This window comes from Crinia signifera, chromosome 1, assembly GCF_055691185.1.
Source record: "Crinia signifera chromosome 1, ASM5569118v1, whole genome shotgun sequence".
Taxonomy (NCBI): Eukaryota; Metazoa; Chordata; class Amphibia; order Anura; family Myobatrachidae; genus Crinia; species Crinia signifera.
This window is the reverse complement of record NC_139217.1, coordinates 308,251,208-308,263,892: the sequence shown is the minus strand read 5'-3', so window position 1 is coordinate 308,263,892 and position 12,685 is coordinate 308,251,208. Positions and strand designations below refer to the sequence as shown.

Genomic DNA, 12,685 nt, shown 5'->3' with positions numbered 1-12,685 from the left:
CTCTGTGTCGAACTATCAATGGTGGTTACCCATTGACGTTCAATAGCTATTTCCTACCACATACTCAGTTATACCAGAAGTGACCTTGGGGCAGATTTATTAAGCTTGGAGAAGAGATAAACTGGAGATAAAGCGGAGAAAAGGTAAAAGGAGATAAAGCACCAGCCAATCATCTCCCAACTGTCTTTTTCAAACACATCTGATTGGCTGGTGCTTTATCTCCTTTTACCTTTTCTCCGCTTTATCTCCAGTTTATCTCTTTTCCAAGCTTAATAAATCTGCCCCCTTGCCTCTTACATCATTATGACTCAGCAGGGCATGTGACACAGGTCATATTACTGTTACACACAGTCCATGTCTCCTGCTGCAGAACGTAGCATAAAACGTCTTACTTTTATTTAGTACAGGTTGAGTATCCCGTATCCGAGTATCCGTTATCCGAATTATTCCGAAAACCATACATTCCAGAAAGTGAAAAAATTTTTTTTTTTTTGCTAAAAACTCACTGGGGACATTTGTAACAGCATCACTGGGGACATGATATGTAACTGGCACTATATATGTGCAAGACAATGATTGCTTGGCATTCAAATTCAATATCTGAGATAGTACACAAATTTTGTTTCATGTTATGAAACCTTGTTTTTTGAACAAATAAAATATATTTGTGTGTATTTTATGTGGTAATAAAATATATTTGTGTGTATTTTATGTGTTTAATTAATAATTAAAATATTCCAAAATACGGAATAATCCATTATCCAAAATTCTCCTGGTCCCGAGCATTTTGGATACGGGATACTCAACCTGTATTTAAAACTGAAGAAAAACAGTGGATGAGGAAACAACGTTTGAGGGTGTCATTTTGCTTCTTGAGTTTTTTTACCAGCTATTTACTGATGTAGGACAGGACGTATCAGCAGCATTTATTGTGCAAATAAAAAAGGATGAGGGAAAACTGTCCGCTGAGGTAAAAGAAGTGGCTTCTGAACCTCTATGATCAGAGTTACTTAAATGGCAATCAAATAAATATTTACACTAGTTACACCTATCAACAGCCTTGTAACTTCCTCTTACACACTGTGAAAATACATCAACATGACACAAACAGTGCATGTTTGAGGAATTGCTGGTGGGGTTAGCTTACCTTTCAGATAGAAGCCTTCTTCACAATATAGACATTCATCCTCCGTGCAGCTCAGGCACATGGGTTCACATGGAAAGCATCGCATCACTGAGTCTCTACTATAGGTCTTATTTGGGCACACTGGGTAGCACAAATTCTGAAATCTGCATGAAAACACACAAGGGGAAGTGAAAATTCAGGGGTATCAGGACATTTCTGGGTGTGTCATAATCAGCCACTATGAAGTTATACACAGCTGGAGAGGTCCAGCTGTCTTAGGTGAGACAGCATAGCATAGGGATGCTCAGATGTTCAATGTGCGAACAATGTACTGTATCTCGCTTCCATATTTACGCAGCTGGTGTGAGACAAAAGCGTTGGCCTTTTCTATGGACAAGATCCCTTACATTAGCAATGAATTGTTGCAATTTCCTGATCATCCCAGGCATGTGACTGGGAATTGGGAATATTACACTAGTTTAAAAACTCAATTCACCAATCTAAAGCGCCAAATTGGGGATTTTAAACATGAACAATTTCCCCAATTCCCATATGGATTGCCGATCATCATTATCCGCCAATCAGTGCTTAGATGTGTGTGACCTGAAGTGTGAACCTGTATACCTGATTACAGTCTTAGCCAATCAAAGGAATGTTGACTTTGAAATAAAAACATGAGGATTTCAGGCAGTGCATAACGCTTGTACAGGCTATATATATATAAGTAGCAAATCAGTGGCACTCACGAGTCTTCTGAATCATTGAATAAAGATCATTTTATTCCAACATGTTTCGAGTCATGGACCCGTCCTCAGGGAATAACCTCACAATACAAATCAAATGAGCAGGTTTATATAGGACACAGAAAACACTCCCACCAATTAAGTATACACCTGTGCCTTAACCCCTTCACGTCATTCTTGCAGGAAAAATTAAGACCATCTGTCCACCAATTGAAGCTCAATAGAAGATGGGTGATGCAACAGGACAATGACCCAAAGCACAGAAGTAGCTCAACAACAGAATGCCATACCAGACAGCTCAAGAATATTGCTGAACTGAAACAGTTTTGTAAAGAGGAATGGTCCAAAATTCCTACTGACCGTTGTGCAGGTCTGATATGGAACTATAGAAAACGTTTGGTTGAGGTTATTGCTGCCAAATGAGGGTCAACCAGTTATTAAATCCAAGGGTTCACATACTTTGTCCACCCTGCTCTGTGAATGTTTACATGGTATGTTCAACAAAAACATGAGAACATATAATTGTTTGTGTGGTATCTATTGTTGTGACTAGTGACTAAAGGCCCCCATACATTAGGCCGACTTGTCCTTAGGACAAGTCGGACCCAATTCTCCTCAGCTCCCCGGGAGGCTCACATACAATTTGGCACTTGATGTGCCATTTTTTACATGTGATAAATCGCATCGATTTATCAATCAATCGATTTATCACATGTAAAAAAAAAACCAGGGAGCTGCAGCGCGGTGAGGAGCAGTGGGGCAGGCAGTGGCAGTGCCGCTGAGAAGGATGCGGGGGCAGCGGCAGTTCCTGTGAGGAGCAGTGGGGGCGGGCGGTGGCAGCTCTCAAACCAGTGGCTGGCGGGTGCAGCGGGGGGGGGGGGGGCAGTGAGGAAGTAGTGCGGCCGCGGTGGTGATCAGAACAGTGGGGCGGGTGGCAGTGATCATCAGGTTGCAGTGCCACAGCGGGCGGACAGTGGCGGCTATTCGAATTTTAAAATAATGTGTCAAATGACTGTCCGGCTTTTGATTGGCTGAGATAGAGCACTCTCAGACAATCTGCAGCCTCCCTCCCGCCGCCCGCCCCACAATTTTAATCACCGCCGCGGCTGTACTGCTTCCTCACCGGCAACCCCCCCCCCCCGAGGCACCCGCCGGCCACTCATTTAAGAGCCGCCACTGCCTGCTTGCTGCAGGAGGTCAGACATTATATTACATGCTGCACGGGACTGCGCATCGGATCAGATCAAATGTCACACACAGAATTTTGGGCCGGTGTCACACGATTTATCGGCCCAAGTGCCGAAATCGCGTAGAATCCGCCTAAAATCGCATAGTGTATGGGGGCCTTTAGATGAAGATCAGAACACATTTATTGACCGATTTATGCAGAAATCCAAGTAATTACAAAGGGTTTACATACTTTTTCTTGTAGCTATATTAAATTCTTATAACATTTTAACTGCTCTGAGGTATGCATAAATGAGCAGCAAGAAAAAAAAAGCCTTTCATTTCTGCAAACAGGGATAACATACATTTTTTAAACACCCCCACATCTTGATTCCCCAATACCCTGATTCTGCATTGGCAGCATCCACTGAAGTGCACAATGTAAACATTTTGCTGGCTTAGATGATACGATGAATGAAATACAATATAAACCTGCTTGTTTTATAGACAAACAAAAATTTGAAAAGAAACCAAAAGATTATATTTTAATAAAAGAGAAGCACTTACATATAATAACCATCTAGGCAGGAGGTACACAGCTTGGGGTCATCTAAAATGAAAAGATAATCATCACAGTATTTTTGAATATAAGTTATTTGTCCAGCAGTGGCTAATGTAGATTTGTGTTCTCATAAACCAGTGGTTCTCAGACTATGGGGGAGATTCTCTAAACTAAAAATGTGGTAAAAAAACCCGTTATCTGGGTTTTCACCTCATTTTGGGATGCTCTAAGCATCCCCTGCTGGGTTACCGCGACGGGGGGCATCACCAGAAAAATCTGGAGATACCCCATAGAAGCCTATCGGCTTCTACCGTGACACACCGCCACACCGACCCACCGCCGCACCGACCCCCCTCACCTGTGTTCAGGCAGCACAGAGCTGTGCTGCCCAGACCTGTGACCTCCTCCTCCCTGCACTATGATCCTCTGCCGGGTGCAGGGAGGAGGAGAGCCCGGCGCAGCAGCAGCAGCGCCGGGTAAGGGAGGGAGGGGGGAGCCGCAGGGACCCGATGGGACCCGCTGACTCACCGCAAAGAATGGCTCTTAATGCAAGAGCTGTCCTTTGCCATAATAATCGCATATGTTAGAGCATATGCGATAATTATGTATGCGATGCACGGCGAACGGGAGCAGAACTGGGCTGCGGATGTTAGAACATCCCGCCCTGTGGCCCTTATTCAGATCTGATCGCAGTACAAATTTGTTCTCAAAATGGGCAAAAACATGTGCACTGCAGGTGGGGCAGATGTAACATGTATAGAGAGAGTTAGACTTGTGTGAGTTATTTTGTATCTGTGCAGGGTAAATACTGGCTGCATTATTTTTACACTGCAATTTATATTTCAGTTTCAACACACCCCACCCAAATATAACTGTCTCTACACGTTACATCTGCCCCACCTGCAGTGCACATGGTTTTGTCAATTTTACGAACAAATTTTCTTGCGATCATATCTGAATAAGGGCCTTAGTGCCGTGGCACCCTGGGGTTCCATGGGACCCTTGCAGGGGTTTACTGTTTTTATGTTCAGGATTAATGCAAATGATTTATGTAAAATGTAATACTCAAAGCCAGTGCTTATTTCTTCCCGTCATAAAATATGTAGACAAACAGAAGCAAATGTGGTCCCTCACAAAATAAGGTGAAGCATAAGCAAGACATATAAACAGTTTCCTTAATTTAATCGAATTTTTGTAATTTGCTCAATAAGCAACTTTTGGCTATGGGGTGCTGTGAAAAAAATTCTGATACTCTAGGGTGCCATAATTCAAAAAAGTTTGTGGACCACTTTCATAAGCACATTTATTAATTGTGATTAATTGTTAAAGTGTTACAACTATAAAGGTAAATGGTTTTAAAATAAATCCGCTTCTTTAAAAACAAGACTTGATGTGTAGGTGAGGTGAAGGCTAGTACTAACTACTGAGAATTACATATAATACATTCATGTACTCTGCATAGAGGTCTCCCAGACATAGGCCAAATTAAAATGATATACGTATCATTCTGATTGCTCAAAGCCTTAATTATAAATGCTGTCTTTTCAATCAAACTTGATTAATGCACCGAGGTTAAAGAACGTAGTAAACAAGCTGACACCAACTTATTCGTATTGAATATATTCAGTCTAAAGACCAGAAACGTGTACAACATGTCAAATAGAAGATTTGAATACAAGTGCTATCTGGACGGTGTTCATTGCATAAATATTTTATTCACTCTTCTTGATACTTAAGGTGAGTTATTTGTGTAGACTAGAAAAAGATGTTAAACCAGGTTAAAGAAGAGACACCCTAACAATTGTGTCCATGTCCTTCAAACCCTTAATGCTTGATCGCAGTGCTTTATCCATCCTGGGGCTAAATCATTGGGGCAGTACAGATGGTGTAATGGTTAGCATTACTGCCTCACAGCACTGAGGTCATGGATTCGATTCCCACCATGGCCCCAACTGTGCGGAGTTTGAATATTCTCCCCGCACTTGCGTGGGTTAACTCCTGTTACTCCGGTTTCCTCCCACAATCCAAAAATATCCTTGTAGGTTAATTTGCTCCTAAAGAAATTAACCCTAGAATTTCTGTGTGTGCGTTTACATGTGGTATGGAATATACATTGCAAGCTCCACTGGGACAGGGACTGATGTGAATGTTCAACTATACTCTTATATAGCGCTGCTGAATATGTGTGTGCTATATAAGAAACTGTTAAATAAATAAATTATTGTGCCCATTCTTTTATATATTACTGATGTGAATGTTCAAATATCCTCTGCCTGAGCACTCCCAGGTCCCCCCGAGCCACCCTGAACATCCCCCAGCCTGCCGCCTACGTCATTGCTACTAAAAGTATGGCGGCAGGCGGCCGGGGGAGCGGGGTTAGAAGAGCTCCGGCGTGCGATCGCCAGAGCACAGGTGATGGGAGGGTTGGGGAAATGACTGGGGGGGCCTCTAGAGGTGCTCTGCCAGTGGTGCACACCTGGACACCACTGGCACGCACCTATTTCATATTTGTGGTATGCCCGGGCATACCACTCAAGGGGTTAATATCCAAAATTAAAAAGTCCAAATACTTATTGGAGAGGGCACTGGTGTATCTCAGAAAAAGGATACTGCATGGCAGTCATGCATATGTATATATATATATATATATATATATATATATATATATATATATATATAACACAAGAAGGACTTCATGATCAGTCCAATTATGTGCTGAGCAATCCGTGCTTAAGCACGCCGCTCAGCACTGGCTCAGCCTTCACTCCGTGTGTATGGGGCTTTACAATCTCCCTGCTTGCCCCTTAGCCATATTACGCAGCTGTTACATTTTGGGGAAATAGAGAAATCAGAGATATACATCAAATGGAATCATCAATACCATTTCCCCTTCATTGGGTATAAGGAGCAATGATCCCTATTGGCTACATGCATTTTAATTAAGGTTTATCATAGCCACTTATATGGAACCACTTGTTATATGCAATACACAAACACCCCTGACATGTATCAGTGTCTTTTCTTCAAGTACAGAATATTTTTCTAACAGTTTTGGGGCTCAGCTACATTTGGATGTAAGTCATTTTATGACAAGTATTGGTGTCACTTTCACAGTCTCCCTGTCATGCTATTTCAAGGGTATGGGTCATAGGGTCCACAGAATTTAGTTTGACAGTCATTAGGGCGACCACTATAGTTTCACAGTCACAAGCTGTCCCCCACCATCGGGTGTCTGAATTGACCCCAAAGTACTGCTTCTAGTTTACATGCAACATACTCTGTTAAAAGAGACAGTGCTCCATGTACAGTATATGACACATGATAACAAAGGTAATTACTAAACCCATTTGCATGAGTTATAGGTGTCTGTAGTGATTGACACTGTAAAGGCCCCCATTGACTAGACCAGTGGTTAACAAACTGTGCGCCTAGGCTCCCTGGGATGCCTTGGAGCACTTGCAGGGGTGCCTCAGGTTGGTGGTCCAGAACCAATTCAAGTTATTTATGGCCAATGAAATAGGCAAAATCAGTACTTGTGGCTTCCAATGTGGGTGAACAGAAGTGAAGCATGTTTCTCACCACATAAGTGGACCTAAGGAAAACATTTAAATCACAAATAATTTAATATTTTTCCTGAAATTAGTAACCAACTTTTGGCCTAGGGGTGCCGTGAAAAATATTCTGATACTTTAGGGTGCCATGATTCAAAAAGTTTGGGATCCACTGGACTAGACAGATTTGGCCTGTTTTCGTCAGATTCAGATGGATCTGACAGAGTCTCAGATCCACGAGTCTCCATCTGACAAAAAAATCCTTGGTGCTGCACCAAAGATCCATCTGATATGAAGCTGTCAGAGTCTATCATAGGTCTGACCAAATGTATCTGACGTGAATTGAGTGAAAATTTAGCACAGGTTCAGATCAGATAACTGAGGGAAATTTGAAGAGATTTGTAGCTTCAGATATGTCTGCTTAGTGGATGGGGGGCTTTAGATTTGCCAGTAGGGTACAAACTATCCTAACATCTGATGCACACTAACAATTCCTCTCATACGGAAACCCACCTGGAGAGCACTCCAGACAGTCTTCTGCACATGGCACACACGTTTCAGTGCCTGGATCTCCAACTTGTCCTGTATAGGAAAAACATTCTGGATGTATCAAAAGTAAGGGTGTGGTACTATCTGATATGTTGGAAGTAGCTCTGCCAATACATTTCTGGTTTAACGTGGACCAGTCACCAACACACAAGTCAGACTTTTTTTTTTTATAAAAATGTATATCCTTAAGTGATATTTTTTTTTACTCAAATGTCAGTGATATGCACCAAGACAGAAAGCCACCAGCCGTGTCAAGGCATCTCCTCTCTGATGATCCCATACTATATGATAATAACATTACTTTTGTTCATATATTCATGATTTTGTCATTGAGATCCAGCTCATCTGGAAACATCCTAGGATCCTCAAATATTGAAATACAATGAGCTGCATTCCCTCAAGCTACTGATTCCATACATACCTCTCATTGATACAAAGACTGAAAGTTGCTCAATGAATTTATTAACATATATATACACTGAGTCATCTTAATATTATATGGGATTCATCTCTTTTGTTGGCCACCTCCAGTGTGCAGTGGATATTTGTTTTGTGTTTCCTTGTCTATCTTAAATGCATTGATGGCACCAGGAAAGTTGACACACAATGCAGCCGTTTGTAATCCCCTCACTCACCGTAGGTCTGTCCTCCAAAAAAGGGGCATGACCTTGAGTCCCCTGCAGATGTCACTAAGGGGCTCTAGGGGGAAGCCATGAGAGGCTTGTGACTGCAATGCCAGCTCCTTTAATAACAGGAGCTGGCTGCAGCATGATAATGTTACACTGAAGCACCTGGCTCCTGTCACTGTGGAGCAGCCGCCATTTTGGTGTCACCCTATGCATCCCTCGATTGATGGCTGTGTTTACATTCACCTGTGAGAGCCCAATAAATTGACTGAGCATTACATGCTTGGCCTCAGTAGCTAACACCATCACAACATATACTGTACCTGGAGAGGGGTCAGTTGGATTTCTTCCTAGCAATGTCTACTTACACATACATAACTAACAACTCTTTGATCAAATTAGTGATGATGCTTTTATTAGAGCTTGTACAATAGTCTTAGTAACTCTCAAACACTGCTTGAGTTAAGACCTAGCACAGGCAACTGTTATTACAGGTTTTTTTTTAAGCCCAATGGCCCTAGAAATTATTTACGTAAAAAGATTTGACAAATGTGAAAAGTAGGAGATATGTATCACATTACATTAAACCAAAAGCCCTGCGCTCTCACCTTTAACCCAGGCGTCCGCTGGGGTGCCATTTACAGAGTACTGTAATGAGTCAGCACTCCCAATTACATACCCAGAAATCCCAAGAGAGGGTAAAACAGCACTCACCAATCTTCTCATGAAAGTACAGTATAAGTCCAGAGTTTAATGGGCAGGCTATCGATTGGATTAAACTCTGGACTTTCATGAGAAGACTGATGAGTGCTGTTTTTCCCTCCTTTGGGATTTCTGGATATGTATATCACATTACATTAATATTATTGAGCAATTTAACAAGAATCCAAAACCAAAAACATTTGAATCTTATCTGCCTAGGGTAACACCATATGGATATGGGGTATCCCTGCTAACCTCCATGGAGCAGCCCGGACCATGAAAGACCTTCGGATCCCTCATCAGTGAGATAAAGTATAGCTTAACTGATTGGCTATTGCAACTAGTTTGAGCTACATATGCAAAGCTGGACATAAAGGGGGAAATTTACTAAAGGAAATTTGTAAAAAATAGGTGTATTTGTATTCAGAAATACACTTATTTTTGACATTAACTATCCCGAAAATAAGGCAATTCATATTCGTATTGATAGCGCATCAATACGACTACGAATTGCCATATTTTCGGGATAGTAAATGTAAAAAAATAAGTGTATTTCTGAATACAAATACACCTCATTTTTACAAATTTCCTTTAGTAAATTTCCCCCAAAGTGTTCACATAGATGATCACTTTACTTCTCTCATACTACAAAAAAATATGAATTATTGCAATGGTAATGGGGAACACTGATGTTTTTTATTGGAGCAGAGCATATGTATATACAGTAAATAGGCCCCTTAAATCTTTTCATTGCATTATATAAAGGAATGTACTAGCAACTGTACAGTATTATTTTTTTTGTTGGTGCTAACATTTTTGGGTTGATTCATTTAGGATAACCATCAGTGTTGAAATCTACCATCTACCCCAGTAGTTCCAGGCCCTGCAAGTGGTTACTAACTCTAGGAAGAATAGTGGACCAGGAATAATTGGCTTTCCACTGGAAGATGAATCTACTAATCTCATGGTCAGCCAGTCCCTGGAATAGTCAGTGCAAAGTGCGATTAGAACTTCTAGTGGGAAGACTATACTGTGCCAAATCATTGGCTTTGCATTGCTTCTAGGATCTGCAGGCTATTCAGTCCCTACAAGCTGGTCTAGATTGAATGTGATTGCCAGGCACATGCGTAATGTATAGAGCATGTGGACTGCCTATAACTAAATCTCAGACAGCACGCTAAATAAAAGAGGATTTGAACCGCAACTGCTCACTACGCAAGTGCATGCAAAAATCTGTAGTTAAGGGTGAAATCAGAGCCGGCCCTAGCCTAAATGACGCCCTAGGCAAGATTTTGGCTGGTGCCCTCTAGCACCGCTACTAGTTCCGCCTCTGACCCTGCTCCCCTTTACGAGCACCATCAACCCTCATCATAGCAGTCATCATTTTGGTGCTCCTACCCGCAATATTTTCAATAGAAACAGTGCACACAATCGGTGTGCAGCCCAAACAGGGGTGTGTTCTTGCTGGGAAGGGGCATGGCCACACAATAGTACCCCCAATTCAAATTATGCCACACAGTAGTGCATCTTTTTATTCACATTATATCATGCGATGGTGTCCCTTATTCATGTTACATCACACAGTAGTACCACTTTTTCTTATGTACATTACTCCTCACATTATTCACATTATACCCTTAGAAAAAAATCCTGAGAAAATATTGTATTTTAAGCCCCTCCATGGCCACACTGCAACCCAGCACAAAGCAGTGTGTGCTGGGCAGAGGAGAAGAGCTGCAGCTGCTGCTGTCACTTAAGGGGAGGGGGCAGTGGGCCCCCACTAGGCCCTCCCATCACACTTTGACCTGGGTAATTTGTACCCCCTACCCCTTTATCTCGGCATCCCTGATAATACCACACAGTAATGCCCCTTACACATGACACACATTATTAATGTCCTTATAACCATAATGCCCCTTACACATTATGCCAACCTTTATTAATGCCCTTCATACACATAATGACACACATAATTCCCATTACACATATGTTGCACATTATTAATGCCCTTATACACATGACACACATAATGCATGTTACACATATGTCACACATTATTAATGCATTTATACATGACACACATAATGCCCCTTACACATATGCCGAACGCTATTGCACAACCAACCCACCTACAGACAGCACTCGCACAGCTGCTAAAACTGTGACCTCTGCCTCTGCTTGGATACAGATGTCTCCTCATACATCTTGACTCAATAGGCCATGCAGCTCCTGGCCAGTTCTGCTAACGTTGGGTGCCTTTTTTTGCTGAAAATTCGTCTTATTTGCATTGTTATGACCAGCACACACACAAGGAGCTTCCGATGATTAAAATGATATGTGGCATGAATATATTCTGTGTGCAACTGAGGCTGTACCTGCATACGGAATGCTATGTTACAGTGATTTCCATGAATACATTATTTCATATACAGATACAGCCTCACTCACACACAGAATATAGGCATGCTGCATATCATTTTAATCAGCAGAAGCTGCTGCTGCCCCTAGGTATTCCAAATGCCCTAGGCAATTGCCTAGTTTGCCTATGCCTAAGGCCGGCTCTGGGTGAAATGGGGGTGTAATGAAGTGCTGTTAACTGTTTCTACATTGTAGCGGCAACACCTCACCCTGTATTGCACTGTATAAAAACCCTTGTGCGAGCTACACTACTAACATAATTAGGTCCTGTTTCAAAGATGCACGCAAACAGATGGCATTTTCCATACTTGTAATGGGAAGTGCGATCTGACAGAATTTACTAAGGGGTTTTGTGAATTAAATACCAGGATAGAGCCCTGCAATAACAATGTTATCTGGAGATGGCATTAGGCACGGCTACCCATGCTCCTGCTCTGTTAGCCAGCCCTTGTGATCAGCTTTGTGTTCTCAGTCAATTACAAGCTCACAAACCTGATAACTGTAAAAAATATTTAAAAAAATAAAGAGTTACAAAAAAACAAAAAACATTTGGTGGAAGCTACTGAATCATTTTTCATTTATTTTTTCATCAGCAGTTGCATTAACTTGCAGAGAAAATCTCTCTTGCAGCTGCACTACCCTAATTCTCTATATCATGCCCATAGGTAATTCAAGTTCTCAAAACAAAATAGAGAGTCTGATCTCAGTTGAATTTTACTACCCTATGGCAAATACTGGATCATGCAGTAAACAATAATGTATATGTTGAGACACCTATTACACACCTTCTGGACAGTCTAGCTCCTGGCAGATTCCATTGACAGAGAAGTACCCTTCGAAACACCTGTCACATTGGGTTTTGCTTTTGCAGTATTCGCAGTTGTCAGGACACTGATGACAGGTACTGTCTGCGATGTAATGACCCCGAGGGCAGCCTTCTCTGCATTCCCCATTATATAGGTAGCGCATTCTTCCACTTTCATCTTGGTAAAAGGAAACACAAGTGTTTATCACTATTTATCTAACAAACAGTTGTTCATGAAATATCTGTCAGACACAAATCAATGTATATAAGATTGTTCAGAGTTGTCTTAGGTCCATATGCATTATTATTATTATTATTATTACTATACAATTACTAATCATCCTCAGCATAAATAAAACATAAAAAACCCTAGATCCTTATGTTATAAACCCTTCTACACAAATTAACAAGTACATGGCTGGTGTAGTCAGCTCCC

At 41.5% G+C, this 12,685-nt stretch overlaps 1 protein-coding gene across 1 annotated transcript in view; it reads right to left on the bottom strand.

Annotated features, from left to right (window-relative positions):
* The window catches only part of LOC146075757 (proprotein convertase subtilisin/kexin type 5-like), a 36,152-nt gene extending 23,739 nt beyond the window's left edge, over nucleotides 1–12,413 (bottom strand). The window contains exons 1-4 of the mRNA XM_083185336.1: nucleotides 12,230–12,413; nucleotides 7,663–7,731; nucleotides 3,604–3,646; nucleotides 1,148–1,290 (exon numbers count right to left, since the gene is read on the bottom strand). Coding sequence (XP_083041462.1) covers nucleotides 1,148–1,290; nucleotides 3,604–3,646; nucleotides 7,663–7,731; nucleotides 12,230–12,413 — 439 coding nt within the window. The remainder of the gene's footprint in view (nucleotides 1–1,147; nucleotides 1,291–3,603; nucleotides 3,647–7,662; nucleotides 7,732–12,229) is intronic.
* Between the last annotated feature and the right edge of the window lie 272 nt (nucleotides 12,414–12,685).